This window comes from Pygocentrus nattereri, chromosome 25 (genome assembly GCF_015220715.1).
Source record: "Pygocentrus nattereri isolate fPygNat1 chromosome 25, fPygNat1.pri, whole genome shotgun sequence".
NCBI lineage: Eukaryota > Metazoa > Chordata > Actinopteri > Characiformes > Serrasalmidae > Pygocentrus > Pygocentrus nattereri.
In genome coordinates this window covers 25,855,040-25,875,884 of record NC_051235.1, presented here as the reverse complement: position 1 = coordinate 25,875,884, position 20,845 = coordinate 25,855,040, and the positions used below count along the sequence as shown (strand labels likewise).

General features: G+C 40.3%; 1 protein-coding gene across 4 annotated transcripts in view; it reads left to right on the top strand.

The window, feature by feature from the left end:
- Positions 1-20,845, top strand: part of ppip5k1a (diphosphoinositol pentakisphosphate kinase 1a) — a 56,799-nt gene that overhangs the window by 15,233 nt on the left and 20,721 nt on the right. For all 4 annotated transcript variants that reach the window (XM_037534405.1, XM_017711633.1, XM_017711634.1 and 1 more), the window contains exons 8-26: positions 355-516; positions 1,732-1,853; positions 2,998-3,099; positions 3,249-3,335; positions 4,497-4,572; positions 5,262-5,371; positions 7,812-7,897; positions 8,017-8,142; positions 8,998-9,119; positions 9,251-9,433; positions 11,699-11,840; positions 12,137-12,360; positions 13,329-13,456; positions 13,800-13,914; positions 14,006-14,113; positions 15,099-15,212; positions 16,642-16,782; positions 17,007-17,100; positions 19,083-19,208. In XM_037534405.1, coding sequence (XP_037390302.1) covers positions 355-516; positions 1,732-1,853; positions 2,998-3,099; positions 3,249-3,335; positions 4,497-4,572; positions 5,262-5,371; positions 7,812-7,897; positions 8,017-8,142; positions 8,998-9,119; positions 9,251-9,433; positions 11,699-11,840; positions 12,137-12,360; positions 13,329-13,456; positions 13,800-13,914; positions 14,006-14,113; positions 15,099-15,212; positions 16,642-16,782; positions 17,007-17,100; positions 19,083-19,208 — 2,368 coding nt within the window. The remainder of the gene's footprint in view (positions 1-354; positions 517-1,731; positions 1,854-2,997; positions 3,100-3,248; positions 3,336-4,496; positions 4,573-5,261; positions 5,372-7,811; positions 7,898-8,016; positions 8,143-8,997; positions 9,120-9,250; positions 9,434-11,698; positions 11,841-12,136; positions 12,361-13,328; positions 13,457-13,799; positions 13,915-14,005; positions 14,114-15,098; positions 15,213-16,641; positions 16,783-17,006; positions 17,101-19,082; positions 19,209-20,845) is intronic.

The following is a 20,845-nucleotide window of genomic DNA, read 5'->3' as shown; positions in this document are numbered from 1 at the left end:
TCCCCAGCATACAAACAGTGCTAGTGTACCCTCAAAGGCCCAACATGGTACCTAAAATTGGTTTGCAAGGTACCTATTTTTAAGGTACCATATACTTTCCCAGAGGAAAGATGCATATTTGTACCTTCTCATAACTTCAACAGCTGTAAAATGTTTGTTTTGTGTATACTTATAGTTGACCATCTTGTTGCCAAACAGATATGTTTTACAGATTAAAACAGGCTTTGCTGCAAAGTGGCACTTTAGGAGCTCTGTAAGGCATAGTGCCTTGCACATTAAGCTCTTTGTGGAAATTTTGATAAGCAGCATTCCAGCTCTAGAGCTTTGAGAGATGTTTGTGTTTGCGTTTCTCAGGTTTACACAGTAGGGCCTGATTATGCTCATGCTGAGGCACGCAAATCTCCTGCTCTGGATGGCAAGGTTGAACGAGACAGTGAAGGAAAAGAAATCCGCTATCCTGTTATGCTGACCGCCATGGAAAAACTGGTGGCGCGCAAGGTCTGCCTGGCTTTCAAGGTTAGTAACACTGCTTCTTCTTTATGTATTAGGGATGCACAGATAGAGGGATTGTGGGCCGATGCAGATAGCCAGTGGAGATCTGCCGATACATAAACATTTATAAAATGTAGGAATTGTGACTTTAACTGGATGAGCAGTACTGATCATTATAACATTTATTTCTATATAGCACAGCAGCATAGTACACCCTGATCATTCAGCTCTTTCAGAATATAACTACGCGATCAAATTCAGATTTGAATTCTTGAAAAAGAGTCTTCCCATCGTGCTCAGATGACTTATTCCAGCTACATCATTGAGAGTCTCTTTAGTAACAAAGCTATATTTTACAAATGAATCACAAAGGGCAATGATCACTTGTGGATAGCTTTCTCCATTTTGCCTCTGCTCTATTTTGGCTCTGCCTCCCCCCAGTTTCTCCCCAATTTAGTCCTGTCCAATTCCACCCACTAGTCAGAACTCGCATGATACACGATTGGTAATGCTAGGAGGATGAAGGCTAGCATAGGCTTCCTCAGAGATCTGTGAAGCGCCACCGCTTTTTTTGAACTGCTGCTCACGCAACATCATTGGACAGCCACACACACTCGGAGGAGAGTGCGAACCGGCAGATCTTTGATGTCAGCCAACAGACGCCTGCGCTTACGTTAGGTGATGGGGAGAAGGGGGGCCAGCCTACCCACCCAGAGAGTGAGTCCAATTATGCTCTCTTGGACTCCCGACCGCACAGTACATTAGAAAGGCGGGGCAAAAGAGCCTATGTATACCAAGCGTCTTGGTGTGAAGTGAACTTTAAGATTAAGAGACCCTTATTAGTCCCACAACAGGGAAATTTCACCTGCACATTTAACCCATCTGTGCAGTGACACACCACATAGACACTAGTGAAGACACGCACTAGAGGGCAGTGAGCACGCTTGCCTGGATTGGTGGGCAGCCCTGTCTGTGGCGCCCGGGGAGCAGTTGGGGGTTGGGTGTCTTGCTCAGGGGCACCTCAGTCATATACTGTCGGCTCAGGGGATTGAGCCGGCGACCTTCTGGTTTCCCCCATTACTTTTAATATTGTTATCGGTCAAATTAAAAAAATAAATAAACAATTATCTGCTGATACAGATAATCAGATACAGATTTCTTTATCCTCGTGCATCCCTAGTCAGTGTTAGGTGTTGTACTTTGTTAACTTATTCTTTTATTCTATACTTTCTGTTTCAGCAAACAGTCTGTGGGTTTGATCTTCTTCGGGCAAATGGACACTCATACGTGTGTGATGTGAACGGCTTCAGCTTTGTAAAGAACTCTATGAAATATTATGATGACTGTGCCAAGATACTTGGGTATGCATACCGACACAGATTGTTAATCTATTACACATATAATAATGCCCTGGCTGTCAGAAAGAATTTGCCAAATGTTGTTTTTTACAGCGTGATCACTGACACAGCAAAGCATTTGAAGGCAAACATAGGGAATAGACTATTTCCCAGACTAGAACTTAAGAGTAGAACTTGGTTGTATTGTAGAAAAACAACCTCACACAGGCCTGTCGTATTTTCATAAAGCTTTTTTACATGATATAAAGCAGTGCTTCTTAATCCTGCTTCTGGTACCCACAGCACTGCAGCTATTCCCTGGCCTAATCAGAATTAGAATCAGAATCCTTTATTCATCCCAGAGGGAAATTGCAGGTGTTACAGTTGCAAACATTTATGTAAAAGAGTAAACACTTTAATAATTTAGAACAAAAGATACAGAGAAATTTGCATTATGTACATGAGATTTAAGTTCCTATGAATACAGTAAAGTGGCAGTGACTGTGATAATAAATATTAAACATCTAGTATAAAGCAGTTCAAAATGATTGCACCTCTGAGATATTGGACACGTAATTATTATTATTACACATATGAACAGAACAGTTAGGTATTGGGTTTTGCACAGATGAGCCACACTTTGTGAATCACACACTGAGGGAGGAGTTATAGAGTTTGATGGCCACAGGTAAGAATGACCTCCTGTGTCTCATCACCATGTCGTAGAGTGGGTGGGAGCCATTATTCATAATGGCCTGCAGCTTAGACAGCGTCCTCCTCTCCGACACGGCCGTCACCGAGTCCAGCTCCACACCCACAACATCACCGGCCTTGCGGATCAGTTTGTTGAGTGTATTGGCGTCTGCCACCCTCAGCCTGCTTCCCCAGCATGCCACAACATAGAGGATAACACTCGCCACCACAGACTCATAGAAGATCCTGAGCGTAGTCCGGCAGATGTTGAAGGACCTCAGGCGCCTCCGAAAATAGAGACGACTTTGGCCCTTCCTGTAGAGGGCATCAGTGTTCTTAGCCCAGTCCAGTTTATTGTCAATAAAACATTATCAGATGATAATGTTCCTGATCCAAGCAGTTCTTTTTCACTGCCAGTGTTTTTGATGCTAATATTTTTCAGAGGGTTTTTGTTTACTCTGTCCTGCATTTGTAGGAACATTGTGATGAGGGAGCTGGCTCCTCAGTTTCAAATCCCGTGGTCCATCCCCACGGAGGCAGAGGATATACCCATAGTTCCCACCACATCTGGCACCATGTGAGTACACGCTCAATTCACGTTTTACTGGTTTATAGTGACCATCTTTATTAAATAAACCATTTCCATCTGCATGTTGTGCAGTTTTTGTGGAGTACACAGACGGAACTGGTTTGCAGTGATGGCTGAATGATTGTTGTCTTCCGCAGGATGGAACTGCGCTGTGTGATTGCTGTGATCCGTCATGGAGACCGCACACCAAAGCAGAAGATGAAGATGGAAGTTAGGAATCCTATGTGAGCTCATGTGACTCATGGTAGAACTCTTTCACAGCACAACCCCTCAGTGCTGAGGGTTGAGCCTTGTTAAACCCCTAACATCTTGCTGGCGTGCAAGATGCATAGATTTTGTTTTTTGTCCTTTTTCCCCCCCTAGTTTTCTCCTCAATTTAGTCATATCCAATTCCACCTACTACTTAGGGCTCCCCCAGTCACACGATACCACCAGTGCTAAGAGGGTGAAGGATAGCACAGGCTTCTTCCAAGTCCTGTGAAGCACCACCATGTTTTCTGAACTGCTGCTTATGCAAGGTTAGCTGAACTCCCTTGGAGGAAAGTGCCAACCACCAGTTCTTACGTCAGCTAATAGACAAGTCAAGTCAAGTCAAGTCAAGTCAGCTTCTATTGTCAATGCTACAATATGTACAGGACATGCAGTATTGAGTACTGAAGTTGCGTTACTCTCAGACCCCATGGTGTAGCGATAACATAAAATACACAGTAAACAGGAAAGTGTGAAATTAAATAGACACTAAATAAACACTAAACAAATAATCATAAAAATAAACACTAGTTGTAGAAAAACAGAAAATGCCTGTGCTGACTGGCTCATTTGGTGATCTACCCACTCAGAGAGCGATGCCAATTGAGCTCTCTTGGACTCCCAGCCATGGATGGCTGTAGTATCACCAGGGATCGAGGTCACAACCTCCTGACGATAGGGTCAACGCTTAGATGGTTGTGCCACTCGGAGTCCCATCTTTGTCCTTTTTTAACTCATTAAAATCTGCCCCTAGAGTTGGTCATAGTAAAATAGTCCAGCTTGTGTGTCTGTGCCTACCATATGTTTTGTTATAGAAGCTCCCTGCTGCCTTTATTGTTGAATGCACTGTGATGGTTTCTGACTGAGCTTGTCCACACATTCAGAATTTAATCCAGATCGCTAAGCACTTATTATTGAGTTGAGACTATTGATGAGATGATAAAATGAGACTGTTGTGTTTGCTTGTCTAAAAGTGTTACTTATGACTTACAAGATAGAAATCTGCCATTTTTGGCTTTCAAAATAAATGCATCATCACGCTGAGATAAGTAGAAGTATGAGTCGAATAGATTAGAAGCCAGTGATGGTGTTTTTGTGTAGTCATTAAAGGGTTAATTAAACATGTCTTTTCTCAGGTTTTTTGAGCTGTTTGAAAAATATGGTGGTTACAAGACTGGCAAGCTGAAGCTGAAGAAACCCAAACAGCTGCAGGTAATGGGGTGTGTTTGCATGATTGAGTGCTGTATTTTAATATAGATATGCTTTTCACCTGGGAACAGTCCTGAACCCTGAAGCCAAATGGCGCTGGGACAAATTTCTGTTTGTTTGGTGTTTCAGTTCTTTTAAAGTCAACTAAAGGGCCCATGTCCAGCATTTTTTGTGTTGTATTTTTTTCTCTTCATGATTTGTGTGGTTTTATATATCAAAACTGGCTATAATTCATTTTTAGAAGACAATTTTTCCAGTCTCTCTTTTTCTTTATCTTTATCTCTTAGAATTAAAACCAGCTGTTCTGTGCCTTTAGGACTGATGATACGTTAATGATCTCTGTTCTCATTAACAGCTGCCCTGTGTTGTGGCTCATTCAAAAAGTAGTCGAGCCTAAAACACTCTTAGTGTCAGTAGAAAGGGTTAGACTTGATGGACATATGCCAATGTGTTTGGTTTTGTGACATCACAGAAACAGTAAATAAAAAAATTGCTGTTTTTGTAGATTTTTTTTCCATGTGGACTGGAAAGTAGTACATTTTGAAACTTGAGCAATGATTGCATAAAACATTAAAATCTTTCATTTAAAGAAAGTAAGGAGAATTTGGTTTTCCATGATATGGGCCCTTTAAACCTTTCTGCAGTGGCACTGCTCTAGTCAGATACTCCACGTTTGCTGTTTTACCCTTCAGGAAGTGCTGGACATTACCAGGCAGCTGTTGGCAGATCTGGGGCAGCACAATGACTGCGAGATTGAAGAAAAGTCATCGAAACTGGAGCAGCTCAAGACTGTTCTGGAGATGTGAGTGATGTGTTTAGAACTGGGCCACTTTAACTGGCACACACAAGTTCCCTGAGGAATGTCTGGAACATGTGCATGAGATGCTTTTAAGGATTGTTTTAAAAGTACATAACACTTGTACTGAAAACCACGTTATCAGTGAAGCATGGGTTTTGTCATCATTGAAAACTGCTGCATTTGACTAAAGTGACATCTAAAGCAGATAAAAATAAGCAAACGTCCTGTCAACTGGAAATTGATCTGAGTTCAGCATTAGGTGTCATCAGCTTGGCTGCTCATACCTTCATTAGTGCAAACCGCTTTAGTCCAATCAACATACAGACACAGAAGTTGGTTAAAGGGTGATTACACTGATTTTTCAAAATTCCTAACAAAATCATTCAGAGAGCTTTGATGCGAAATGCTCCATTCCACAGAAACGTACTGAATCAGTATTGTTCACAGTGGTGGTGATAGGAACAAGATGTCTGAGGAGTTTTTTGCCTCTAAAAGCTAAATCCTAGAAAGTTAGTACACACAGTGGTACAGACACTGGCTGTATTTATGTGCAAAGATTTTTGCCAGTCGGATTGAATGCATTCCGATTATAGATTAAGACTGAGGTGTTTGTGTGTTATTAATTATTTTAAAATGATGTCCGACTCAGGAAAATGTACTTATTAAAGAAGGCCGAGAGGAGGACGTCGTGTTCTGAGCTGGACGCCTGTCCCACCGCCATCCGGTTCCAGCTCCTACCATGTTGAACGCTGTAAATTTTCACAATGGCAAGAAGACACATGCGCAGGACGTACTTAAGCTTTCCGAGTGGGAATGTAAATGGATACAGACGTTTACATGCCTATTATTCTTCTATTTATGTATTGATTATTTACAGGATTATCCACCATTTCAGATTTACTGTTGTATCGACCTTTCATGTAAGAACTCAGAAGACACGTGTTCACTGGTGTTTTTGGATAGTAAATGGCTATATTTGTGTCTTTAGGATGGCGCGTTTCTCATTAATTGAATGGCTTTTTCACCATCTCAGCCACTAAATTATGGAGATATTTTTAAGAATTCCCTTTTAAGTCATTTATGTTGACTAAAGTTTTCTGTTTTGAGAAGGTAGATATGGATGTTAAAGTTATCGGTCATATCGCTCAGAGGGAAAATGACGGGATTCCGAGCTCCGACTTCCCACTTCTAAGTTAAGTTGTACACAGCATAACTCCAGTTATTATTAACTAGAACAAGCCACATTTGGAAATTTTGGAACTAGAAACCACCTTAATCCTCGTAAATGCTACAGGAGGGGTGCATGTTCTTTTTCAGAGCTGCCAACAAGTGAATAAATAAAACAATAAACAAATCGTTTTATCTCTGCTAAGAATGGCATCAGAACATCCTCTGTTTTTAATCGCCAGTGTGTAACTTTTAAGAGTCAGTTCAAACTAGGCAAGCTTTTAAATGTTAAATACAAACGAGGTAAGTACATCGTCATGCGTGCTGTTTTTACTGGAGTGTTTTTTTATGATACACATTGTCAGAGTGTAACTATCTTTCCTACAAAACTCAGAAATATCTATGATAAAATGAAGCAGAATCTCTTTACTGCTCAGCGTTGCTTGTGAGAATGGGTGTGCGTGAAATAAAACTGATCAGTTTAGAATAGGCCAGTTTCGGGAAGCCCAAGTAACCTTTGTTTTTAGTTTTTGGCCAAAATATTTTACATGTTTAACGTGTTATGTGAATAAATAGTTCTAGGATTGAACAGGTGAAAGCTAATAAATGGCTATATCAGTGCAGCATGACTAAAAAAAGGATGTTGTTTGAAAACATTACTTGATGAATCAATTCATTAAACCAGGATTTAAATCTCCTGAAGGCTGTTGTCACTACACTCTTAGCAAAAAAAGGGTTCTATGTAGTACCAAAAAGGATTCTTTGGCTTGAACCAATAGTGGAACCCTTTGTGGTGCTACATTTTTCAAAAAGAACCATCTGCAGCACATTCTTCATCAATCTGAAGAACCTTTGCAAAGAACCCTTAAATCATGCAAAGGGGTCTTTGAGTGTCCATGGTTCTATATTATATATATATATATATATATATATATATATATATATATATATATATATATATATTATTCTATAACCATTTTCTTGACTAAAGAACCCTTGAGGAGCTCTTTTTAAAGGGTCTACAGTAATATAACTGGTGCAATCAGGAGAAATGTCAGGTGTTATTTGGTACTCTGGGTGATGATACAGTGAGTTGGGCTGGGCTTTAACAGAAAATTCCTTTATTTGAGTTTGGACCATATTTCAGATATTAAAGCCCTAATAGTGATGATTCAAAATGGCACTGGGAACCACGCTGAGTTGTTTTTGTGCTGTGACTGTTTGTGGATTTCCACTTCTTCTTCATCTAAATGTTGTGTGTTTGTTTTATTGTCAGGTATGGGCATTTCTCTGGGATCAATAGGAAAGTGCAGTTGACTTATCTTCCCCATGGACGACCTAAGACTTCCAGTGAAGAGGAAGGTAAATGAGGAAGCGTTAAAACGTGTGCTCTGTTTTTTGCTGCAATACATTCATGCCGTGTTCAAGAAACGCTGTGTAATGGGTTTGTAACATGATGCTCTTGTTCATTTGATCTGCAGACACACGTAAGGATGGTCCATCCTTGCTGCTGGTTTTGAAGTGGGGGGGTGAGCTGACCCCCGCAGGCCGCGTGCAGGCGGAGGAACTAGGCAGAGCTTTCCGCTGCATGTACCCTGGAGGACAAGGTACAGACTGAGAGCAGGCTGGAGTTTCATTCTGTCCTTCTTCAGGACTTTTACTTTATTTACACTGGACCTTCTTACCCCTATTTCATAGTTGTCTGTCTGTCTGTCTGTCTGTCTGTCTGTCTGTCTGTCTGTCTGTCTGTCTGTCAATCTACCTTTCTATCTTTCTTTCTATCTCCCCTCTCTTCCCCACCCGCCTCTCTTGTCGCTTCACTCGTTGTTCTTACCTCTCTCCTGCCCCAGCGCTGACTACCTTTACTGCAGCAAGATCAGATTTAGTGACACTAAACCCAGAGAGGAGAATACTTCAGCCTAATGCTTCAGCTTTATGTTGACTTTTCTAATCCTGTATTCCTGAAAGAAATATTTTTCATACCGTTTGCGCTTATGTCCATTTAGTGGGGAAAAAAAAACAGATTTTTTAAAACTGTAATTTTAGTTCTTATTGCCCTAATGTGTTGTAGTAAAATTTCTCAGGGTGCAGACAGTAGTGCTGACTCTTTACATGGATCTTTTACTGAATTATGATTATGGGTTAATGAAGTCACTGTAATTTTTAATCAATATTGATTTTTTTAAATTAATGACACGTGTCTTTTGCTGATGTCATTTGATCTCAAACGGCTAGAAAGTTTTAAATAATTACTGTCTGACATCAAAGTCACACATACAGGGGGTCAGATACAGGAAAGTGATATTCACATTCCCTTTAAAGTCTCTGTAGAACTTCTGCAGGAATTTGTATGATAAGTGACTTTGTGGTCTAGGGGATGCACTAATGCATGGACAAGACTTGTATTTGTCTGGGTCTTCCTTTAATATACAACTATGATGTCCTATTGTTTGAATGTTCAGGAGATTACGCCGGTTTCCCTGGCTGTGGCCTGCTGCGGCTCCACAGCACCTATCGCCACGACCTCAAAATCTATGCCTCTGATGAGGGCAGGGTGCAAATGACAGCAGCTGCTTTTGCCAAGGTACCACTCAAATACTTGCACCGTTCAAATAAACTAAGCCAGAAGGGTGTGTTTTTGTATAAGGGTGTGTTTTGTCTGTGTGCAGACTTGACGGAGGTTATGGTAACTGATCTTTGTGGTGTTCCTGGCAGGGTTTGTTGGCGCTGGAGGGTGAGCTGACACCCATCTTGGTGCAGATGGTGAAGAGTGCCAACATGAATGGCCTGCTGGATAATGACATAGATTCGCTGAGCGGCTGTCAGCACCGTGTCAAGGCCCGGCTTCATGAGATCATGCAGAAGGACCAGCCCTTCAGTGAGGAAGACTTCGAAAAGGTGAACCTGCTGAAAACTCGGACCGGTCAGACTACATTTACGACAACAGTCACCAAAATAATATGCTGCTACTTTACTTAGCTTTTGAAAATGTTTTCAAGATATTTTTTATTGCAAATATATCCATCCATCCATCCATTTTCTAAGCCGCTTCTCCCTCAGGGTCATGGGGTATTGCAAATACAGCATGTTTTATTTGTTAGTCTGACATTATTTGATATACACTGCTCAAAAAAATAAAGGGAACACTCAAATAACACATCCTAGATCTGAAAGAATGAAATATTCTCATTGAATACTTTGGTCTGTTGAATGTGCTGACAACAAAATCACACAAAAATCATCAATGGAAATCAAATTTATTAACCAATGGAGGCCTGGATTTGGAGTCACACACAAAATTAAAGTGGAAAAACACAATACAGGCTGATCCAACTTTGATGTAATGTCCTTAAAACAAGTCAAAATGAGGCTCAGTATTGTGTGTGGCCTCCACGTGCCTGTATGACCTCCCTACAATGCCTGGGCATGCTCCTGATGAGGTGGCGGATGGTCTCCTGTGGGATCTCCTCTCAGACCTGGACTTAAGCATCCTCCAACTCCTGGACAGTCTGAGGTGCAACGTGGCGTTGGTGGATGGAGCGAGACATGATGTCCCAGACGTGCTCAATCGGTTTCAGGTCTGGGGGACGGGCGGGCTGGTCCATAGCTTCAATGCCTTCATCTTGCAGGAACTGCTGACACACTCCAGCCACATGAGGTCTAGCATTGTCCTGCATTAGGAGGAACCCAGGGCCAACCGCACCAGTATATGGTCTCACAAGGGGTCTGAGGATCTCATCTCGGTACCTAATGGCAGTCAGGCTACCTCTGGCGAGCACATGGAGGGCTGTGCGGCCCTCCAAAGAAATGCCACCCCACACCATCACTGACCCACTGCCAAACGGGTCATGCTGTAGGATGTTGCAGGCAGCAGATCGCTCTCCACGGTGTCTCCAGACTCTGTCACGTGTCACATGTGCTCAGTGTGAACCTGCTTTCATCTGTGAGGAGCACAGGGCGCCAGTGGCGAATTTGCCAATCCTGGTGTTCTCTGGCAAATGCCAAGCGTCCTGCACAGTGTTGGGCTGTGAGCACAACCCCCATCTGTGGACGTCGGGCCCTCATACCATCCTCATAGAGTCGGTTTCTAACCGTTTGTGCAGACACATGCACATTTGTGGCCTGCTGGAGGTCATTTTGCAGGGCTCTGGCAGTGCTCCTCCTGTTCCTCCTTTTACAAAGGCAGAGGTAGCCGTCCTGCTGCTGGGTTGTTGCCCTCCTACGGCCTCCTCCACATCTCCTGGTGTACTGGCCTGTCTCCTGGTAGCGCCTCCAGCCTCTGGACACTACGCTGACAGACACAGCGAACCTTCTTGCCACAGCTCGCATTGATGTGCCATCCTGGATGAGCTGCACTACCTGAGCCACTTGTGTGGGTTGTAGAGTCCGTCTCCTGCTACCACGAGTGTGAAAGCACCACCAACATTCAAAAGTGACCAAAACATCAGCCAGAAAGCAGAAAGGTACTGAGAAGTGGTCTGTGGTCCCACCTGCAGAACCACTCCTTTATTGAGTGTGTCTTGCTAATTGCCAATAATTTCCACCTGTTGTCTGTTCCATTTGCACAACAGCTGTGAAATTGATTGTCAATCAGTGTTGCTTCCTAAGTGGACAGTTTGATTTCACAGAAGTTTGATTTACTTGGAGTTATATTGTGTTGTTTAAGTGTATTTAATGTATTTAATAGAAAGCTGTTAAAATTTCACATTGTAAATACTACAAAACTGATTGAACAATTAACTAGATCTCGACCTCTGGGATTATGCTAAACCCCTCCCATTTTACCATTTTATCTCTTTGTTGTGATGTCAGTATTTTTTATCATTTAGTTCCATTCTTGTTCATGGAATTCTTGAAATATTGAATAAAACATATAAAGATACATTTGGGCAAATAGCTAAAAATAGGTGTGGCAAGTGACTCCAGACATTTGCACTGTAGTATAACAAGCATGTATTTTATGCGTTTTTCCTTACTTAACTGAAAAGTAACAGAGAAAATGAAAGCAATGTTTTTAAAGAAGGTAAGGTGTCCTCAAACTTTTGACCAGCCTTGTTCATATGTAAAATTCTGTGAATAGTTGTGCTGTTTATAGTCCAATTCAGTGTGTTTATAAATAGCTAAACAGATTTACATGCATGTTAATTTTATTTTCCTGCTCAGCTCGCTCCAACGTGCAGCACCTCTCTGGTGAACTCTATGAGGGCAGTTGAGAATCCAGTGAGCACATGTGATAAAGTCTACAGTCTCGTCCAGAGCCTCACTTCACAAATCCGCAAGAGACTGGAAGATCCCAAATCCGCAGGTTATTCCCCTGATTTCACACATTTCACACCTGCTTGACTCATATCCCTTTCATACAAGCTTAAGTACTCCACATCATTTTTTCTGGGTTGAAAACACTCAAGTCTAAAGCCAGGTTTGAGTCAGTGCTAAGGATTAGTGTTCGAACAAACAATGAACTGAACTTACAATGAATCAATGACTGCATGTATGACAATGTGATTTTGGGCAAGTGTGGTGAAGATCATGCTGTTCTGTTCAAATCAGTTTGATTTGAGTCAATTCATTGTTTTTTTTTTTTGTTTTTTTTTCCTGCAGATTTGCAGCTGTACCACAGTGAGACTCTAGAGCTGATGCTGCAGCGCTGGTCCAAACTGGAGAGGGACTTCCGCATGAAGAGTGGCCGATACGACATCAGCAAGATCCCAGATATTTATGACTGCGTGAAGTATGACGTCCAGCACAACAGCTCACTGGGCCTGGAGGACACGCTGGAGCTGTTCACACTGTCCCGAGCTCTGGCTGACATTGTTATACCGCAGGTACACAAACATGTCCAAGCCAGAAGACAGGGTTAAAATGGTGACATTGAGCCTCATTCACCAAGCCTTCTCAAGAAGAAATTTCTTCTTAAAACACACTTGTGCAGTTTTCATGAAGATTCTGATATTCACCAATGATTTCTTATTTGGGATTTGTTCTTGGGTAAGAACAGAATCTACACACTCAAGAGCGCAAAGGTGTGAAGAGTTCTGCAGTTAAGGAACACATCATGAATCTGGCCCAGACGTTTTCTTAGGACATTTCTCAATAACAAATTTAAGAAGAAAACATAGGAAGATACTGGTGAATGAGGTCTGTTGTTCTTATTAGCTGTGTGTCTTATAGGAGTGTAAATCTCTGACTTCACAGTCATTTGATTTTATTAAGATTCTTCAGAAAGCCATTCAGTGCGTCACAATCTTAAATTTCATCATGATTTAATTTCAGTTGATTTCAATCTATTTAATTTTTTTTAAACAGTGAGTTTACAAATGCTATTTTAGACGTAATTTACACAGTAGTGAAATATAGGTGATAAAATTTAAAGATTAAAAATGTTTCCAAGTATTTTATTTTTGGCCAAAAGTTGAGTGCATACTTTATAGAATATTACTTTAATCAATTATGATGAATTCTAACATTGCAGTATCAGTGCAGTATAAACACCGCTCACAGATTGATGCATATTGATGCATTGATGTATTTTTACGCCCTAATTTACAGACCCGTGGTCATAGTCATTTTTTTTATTTTAATAGTCCCCTATGGATTATCTAGAGATACTCTGTGGGTTCTCAACAAATTAGGGTTGGGGTAAGGTTAGGTTTACTAGTTTCATTTACTAAATTTATTTAATAAATGCAATTAGCACTGCACAAACTTAACTTTATTACTATATTTTAAACTTGTATTCTCTGAAAATGTGTTTTTTTTTCTTAAATGTGATCATTTTGCTGTATCTTTGCAGGAATATGGAATTAACAAGGTGGAGAAGTTGGATATAGCCTATGCCTACTGTTTGCCACTGGTCAGGAAGATCCAGCTGGACCTGCAGAGAACCCACGAAGACGAGTCTGTTAACAAACTCCATCCATTGTAAGTTTCTCTCTCTCTTGCTCTCTCTCTCTCTCTCTCTCTCTCTCTCTCTCTCTCTCTCTCTCTCTCTCTCTCTCTCTCTCTCTCTCTCTCTCTCTCTCTCTCTCTCCCCCCCCCTTCCCCCCCCCCCCCCCCCCTCTCTCTCTCTCTCTCTCGCTCTCTCTCGCTCTCTCTCTTGCTCTCTCGCTCTCTCTCTTGCTCTCTCGCTCTCTCTCTTGCTCTCTCTCTCTCATGCTCTCTCTCTTTCTAATGGCACGACGTTAGACAAAACACAGAGACAGTACATTATCATCCATTCTTTCTATGTGGGATGTTCACGCTTAGATGTGTCCTCCTGTCGCAGGTATTCCCGTGGCGTACTATCCCCTGGCAGGCACGTGCGGACACGGCTGTACTTCACCAGCGAAAGTCACGTCCACTCCTTGCTCAGCATCTTCCGTTATGGAGGCCTGCTGGACGTAAGCACTACAACCATCCAGAGATGGAAGTACAATTAGACTGCATGCATACATGGCCGCCTAACTGACTGAGCTTTTGGCTCATTTGCAGGAGGAAAAAGACCAGCAGTGGAAAAGAGCCATGGACTATCTGAGTGCAGTCTCCGAACTCAACTACATGACTCAGATAGTCATCATGTTGTATGAAGACAACAACAAGGTGTGTGGTTTTTTCCCTTAATGTTGCACAGCCTCTTCACAACACACTGAGGAAACAACATTGTAGGCTCTCGGCTGGTTCATCTTTTATTCTGTTCAGTGAAATAATTTGCATGATTTATTACCCAAAATGCAGTCAATCTTATGATTTTTGTTATTTGAACTTTTGCACTGGAGTTGCAAGGCCAATGTAGCTAACAAATTGAGAAATCACAGATAGACGTGCTTATGTTGATTCTGAGTCTCAGTATGACATACTATCATCTAAAATCGAAATATGGACAAAAGTACACAATCTCCAGGCTGCTGCTACTGTTTTTAGCTGTGCAGCATAATTTTGTCAACTTCACAGCTTGACAGTTTAAGGCAAGCACCTATCTGACTGTCACCTCATTGATCCCTTTCTCTGCCACTATACGCCCTTTAACTGCCGCTGCACTCAGCACTTTAACTTTAGAGCCATACTTTGCACAGTGTAAGGTTTACAGGTGTGTGTGTGTGTGTGTGTGTGTGTGTGTGTGTGTGTGTGTGTGTGTGACTGATGGTAGGAATGCATGTTTTATTTTATTTTATTTTGTTATATTTTATATTCATTTTATCTTATTCTCTACATGTGAATGTCTGTCTGATACTGTGCACTGTGAGCTCCTGTAACCCAAACCAAATTCCTTGTATGCATAGCATACCTTGCCAATAAAGCTTGATTCTGATTGTGGTTGTGATTCTGATGTGATGATAGCATTCAGTTTGCGCAGTGTTATTTGACGGCCATAGATTTTCATTGCATGTTAACTACATTAGCCTTGTAGTCCCAGCGCCAAACTAAAGAAGCAAACTTTAGACACCAATCTTGGCCGATTGACTGCATTTAGGTTAAAGGGAATTACATTTTTCACCGAACTATTCCTGTAATACACCATGGATCAGTGTGATTCCAAAGACTGACTTTAGCTTAAGTTTGTTTTTTGTCTTTTTTCTTAATGGAGGACCCGTCATCAGAGGAGCGTTTTCATGTGGAGCTGCATTTTAGCCCAGGGGTTAAAGTTTGTGAGGAGGAGAATGCACCGATGGGCTTCGGCTTTCGCCCTGCTTCTTCTGAGGTGAGCCCTTCCTGCACCATGACAATACGGAAATACTGTATGTTAGTGATATTGCGTTAAATGTCACAATATACTTTCCTGAGCATGTCATGGCTGTCGTCAGTACTTCTAGGATATCAAACGATTTAATTTATGTTAGCGTTTCAAAGCTTGATATGACACGGCATATTAAAAGTTTGTTCATTTATGTGCAGTAATTTATTATACATTGTGGCTTTAAATTTTACAAACTATTTGCCAAAAGATATTTTTGGAGTTTTCATTCAATATTTCAAGAATTCTGTTAACAAGAAGTTACTAAATGACAAATAATTTACTGCAAAAAATATTTAGTTTGAGGTTTGAGGTTTGAGCTTGATCTTTCCAGCAGTCCTACTAATTATTTGGAACTTATGAAGTTGCACTGGACTAACATATTACAGTACATTTATACACACACACACACACACACACACACACACATACACACACACCCACCCCAAGAGAGAGAGAGAGAGAGAGAGAGAGTGTACTGTGTGAAAATTTTTGGCATCTAGTGAGCAGTGAGTTCATCACAATATACATTAGAATAAAGTCGTATTCATAATTCAAATAAACATAAAAACAGTAAAAAGTAACAAGAATTTCTTGGGTCCATATTTTTCCATGACACCTTCACAGCCGCCACAGAGACATGTTAATATCATCAATTACATCATGAGCTCAATTTACTGAAGCACTGATTGGTCAAACCAGGAGCTGCTTTTTAACTACATATAATACTGGGCTTCCTCGAGGAGAGGCTTGGAAATGGTTAAACAAACACACTAACATCCATAAAATCACAAATAATTATATTTATATATATAACATAATCATTGTTATATATAAATCATATGTATAATCATTTGTTAATTAATATTCTGTAAATTTTGTTTATTTAAATATTAACACTTTTCTCAGCAAATAAACACAAACTACACAAATAAATAGACTTTGAAAATGCATCTTGGGTGCCTAAGACTTTTGCACAGTACTGTATGTATGTTTATTGAAAGTTTGATTAGTGATTTCAGTGTTTTCAATGCTGGTGTATCATTTACAAACAGATGTACATTTATTAAAGGGAGACTGTAAACAACAACAACGTAAACAATGATGATTGCATGAACTGCCTAGTAACTCATTGGATGTCAGCCCATTATGCAATTATCGTGTTTTAGCAATTATTTTGTATCAGTTTCTTCCTGTTCATTCTTTAATAGTTTATTATTTTTTGAAGATTCAATAAAAATGTTAATATTCAATTAAAAATCTTTGATGCATTTTGTCTGAAATTTCGAGATATTATGCCTTAAAGTATTGCAATATTATATCTTCACTATATCACCTTTAATTGGTGCCTCTGCTTCTGCGTGTTTGTGTGTGGTGGTGTTTTTAATTGATCTAGAATGACCAGAAGCAGCCTGACCCTGGCAGCTTGGAGAACCTTGTGCGGGACGAGCCGGACCGGGCCTTGCCTCTATCCGAATCAGTCAGCACTCAGCGCAGGTCCCCTCTGATCCGAAACCGCAAGACTGGCTCCATGGAGGTGCGGCTCAGTGTCTATCATGCAAATCCAGCTTTATCAATCTACTAATGCAAATGTACCCTATCTGCACTGCTCTATACACTGGCTGTGATACGGTTGCATTACAACTGCTCTTACACTGACCCTTGACCAGATAGTGATCTATATGATGTCAGGGTGACTGAATTAGACTTGGTTTTATGGCCTGTGCTTAAGGGTTGATGTGCGCCTGTGTTTTGTTGCAGGTCCTGTCAGAAAGCGCGTCCTCTAAAGCAGGCAGCCATCGTCTCTTCCCCTCCTGCTCACGTCAGTCTCCAGAGATGAAGCAGAGCGGATTAGGTGGGTATCATGTGTCTTGTTTGTCTCAACCATCCACGCTGCCCTGCCTCTCTGTCCCTTCTGTCAGGAAAAACCCTGTCTAGATCCAGACGCATAATGACTTCTTCACTGACGTAAAGTAGGTGGAAAAGTGAAAGTCAAAACCCTAAATAGTGTATAGTATATCAGTTAGGAAGACATCTCAGACTCAGAAACTGTCTGGGAGATGAGTGGTATTTTGTCCTTGGTGCATCCTTGGATCTCTATACAGTCCAATGATGTTAACTTGGTTGTTTTTAGGGCAAGACAAAATTCCATATTGCAATTATATTACAACACTTTGTGATGTTATAGCAGACAATAAAATTAAATTAAAAGGAATTCTTGATGTGACTTAAGTGGTCAAATATCGCCCCAAGTGGCCAAAATGGCCACAATGGAAAACCTTAACCGTTGCTACATCTGTTACTACTCTCATTCTTCAGCAGTGCTGCAGTTGTCTCTAGTGTGGGGTTTTCTGGTTTAAAGTCTAGTAAAAAGCTCCTGATGATGTATTTTGAAGGCGAGAGGAACATTTGGAAAACCACGGTTGCCATGGGATTGATTTTTGGGGAGTGTTTTGTTTTGATGGTTTTTTTCCTAGTTAGCTAGTGACAGCAGATGAGTAATGTCATGGCTAGGTTGTATAGTAGTGGTCATCGTCTTCAAATCATCATCACAGTCAAGAGAACGGATTACTCAAACAACACAAATGATTCATCAGGTCAGGAGGACAACACACTAAAAGTCACCAGTGTAGCTGGCTATGTTGATCTCTTACCTCAGTTTGGCTCTTTTTTGGCTAAAATGGTTAGAATGTGTCTCTGATGTCCATTTTGTGCTGAATAAAGACTGGTTTTGGTTTTCTTCATGATTATGTGCAATAGGTTACACTGATGGCAGTTGGTTGAATCTGTTGTATGCAGTTAGAGTTGGTTGGCACCACAGGGAATCCCAGTCGTTGTTTAATGCATGCTGGGTATTGTAGTGAGAAAACATTAATGAATGAAAACAGAAAAAACGAGATAAAATAGTAAAGCTATTTGAGGGATATTTTGCTGCACTACAGAATACTACATAACACAACAAAAAGCACCTTAAACTCTAATTTTAGGCCAGAAAGCCCCTTTAATTTGAAAAAATGTGAAACATTTCATTCATCCCAGCACCCACAGAAACACATGTGGAGCATCTGAAAGAACGTTTTAGTGATTTGTTAGAAGCTGATTTACTTCTTTGATAGTATTGCCAAAGCCAACATAACCATAAAAGCGTGATGACTCACTTGTGATCCACCATAACTTTATAAATGCAGCAGTAGACTTTACAGCTCTGAGCCATGACAGTTACTGTAGTGCGTTATGTGAATGCGATTAATATTGAGAAATGTTAACTTTGTGATTAATACCAAATTAAATGTAGGTGATGAACTAGTTTTTCAACCAAGTTAACAAAGTAATAGCATGCTCTCTAGAAGGTGAAATGATGTCTATCAAAGTTTGTAGTGAGAACTAACGTAATGTAGTGTGCGCAGTACAGTGTCTTCATGAATTAATGGCAATAACCATTATTCATGCATAAGGCATTCACTTTCATGTTTATAGAGACTAAATCATGTTGTACTGAGGTTGATGACAGCAAAACAAACATGAACAGTGTGTTAGATGCCATTTGGGCTTAGCCACTGTCTAAATTGCTCATACCTGTAAGCTATGTTGTCCTTTTGTAGGTTGTTACATAACCCAGCAATATGAAATATGAAATGAAATAATGTTTATAAAAGTTGTGTTTTGTTCATCTAAATACCTTTAAATTGCTGCTTTAAATTGCTGACCAAGCCTTTATTTAATATAAGGTGCTTTAATTACCACCTTACTTTCATGGTAATTGATGCTGTATGTAACTAAATCTGAATAACAGCATGTGTTTGTAGTGAGAACTAATGCTCTAACCCCCCTCCACAGGCTCTCAATGTGCAGGGCTCTTCAGCACCACTGTCCTCGGGGGGTCCTCTAGCGCCCCCAACCTGCAGGACTACGCCCGCACACACCGCAAAAAATTCTCATCGGGCAGTCTGACCTATAAAGACGGTATGTGCTCCGATGAGCTATTCTGTTTTTCCCCCCAAGAGTCAGTGAGGGAGTGCTGAGGCTAGAGACGCTTAGGTCAGGGCACTTCCATCTTAAGCCTAGTTAAAAGAGAAGCTCTAATGTTGCTGACTGTGATTTTAAGCCAGTAGCTACTAGTTTTTAGCCTGATATTGTTTTGTAATGCTAATTGGTGGCTGTTTGCTTTCATTTATAGTTAGCAACATTACTGACTGGACGATCCCTTTAAGAAGGAACTGTAAAGAAATAGTTTTTTAGTAGGGAAATAGTGCCCATCATATCACAAAGTCTCCGTTTCCTGTTCACATGAAATGTGTAGTCATCTTGTTGTCATAGTCTCTTCATTACTGTCCTTTGTTTAGCAGCTCATGGAATCTGTGCACTCGCCATTCATCGTCTTGGCATGTTTGTGTCTTCAGTGTTCACTGACTCATCCCAGCATTTTCACTTTATATTTCTTTGACCAATGTAGCCATGGCAATACAAGGGTTACTTAATTATAGGAGAAATCCTCCAATATATAATAAATTATTTCTTAATTGATTAATGAAGGTGTAAAAAAAAAGGGTCATTTAGTGTTTTCTGATGCAAATTTCTTCACAGTGGTGATGATGGGAACCAGGGGTTGCAGTGTCTACAATGCAAATATATTTTATTTGTTATCCAACGCAACCACTGAACCTATTTATGTGTAAAAAAGTTTTTGCATATAAATGTATTTTGAAAAGTGTGTTTTAATCCATAAACGTATCAAACTATGTCTCGTGCATCAGGCAGCGTATTCGTATCCCTATTATGTAATAGCTTTCAGTGAGGGAGCTTCAGACATCTGTTTCCCATCATCACCACAATTCTGATTTGGTACATTTTTTTCTGGAATTGAGCATTTTACACCAGAACATTCTGAAAGACTTTATATTTTAACAGTTTAATTCTTCATCCTAATTTTGAAAAATCTGTGGACTTTAAGTGCTTTAAGTAGCAAGTCGTGTTATGCGAGTTCATACCTAGCCTCTGGCTTCTAATGTATAGTTAAAGGAATACTCCAGTATGTTTCAACCTAGTCTCTATCAGCTGCATATGTTGCATATGGTCCTTTACTACCAATAGTAATTTTGATTTCATTGTGTTTGGTAGTAAAATTAAAGGAAACATATATATATATATATATATATATATATATATATATATATATATATATATATATATATATATATATATACTTATTTACAGATAGGAACCCCTGGTAAAAGTACGTTTTGTTAATTTTCTATATGAAAAGAAGTACTCATTCTCTGTGGGGAACTAAATTATCTGCTGAATTTAACATATTGGGGAGAAAAAGTAAACAAGATGTGTGCCCATGGTTTGTGTTTTGCTTGTTTGCAATACGTTAAACTCAGCAAACTTAGAAAAACCCTAAAATATTTAGCAAAAAAATCTACATTTAAGAGTGTTCTCTGTAGAGGATGTGTAACTTTTTTTTTTTACTTTAATGTAATTAGACCCAGGGCCAAAGTGTGATCAGTTAATATTTGAATCAGAAACAAATCATGGAACTCAAAACTTGGATTTGCTGTCATAAGTGATGATAAGTGAATACGGTGTGCTTTACAGGC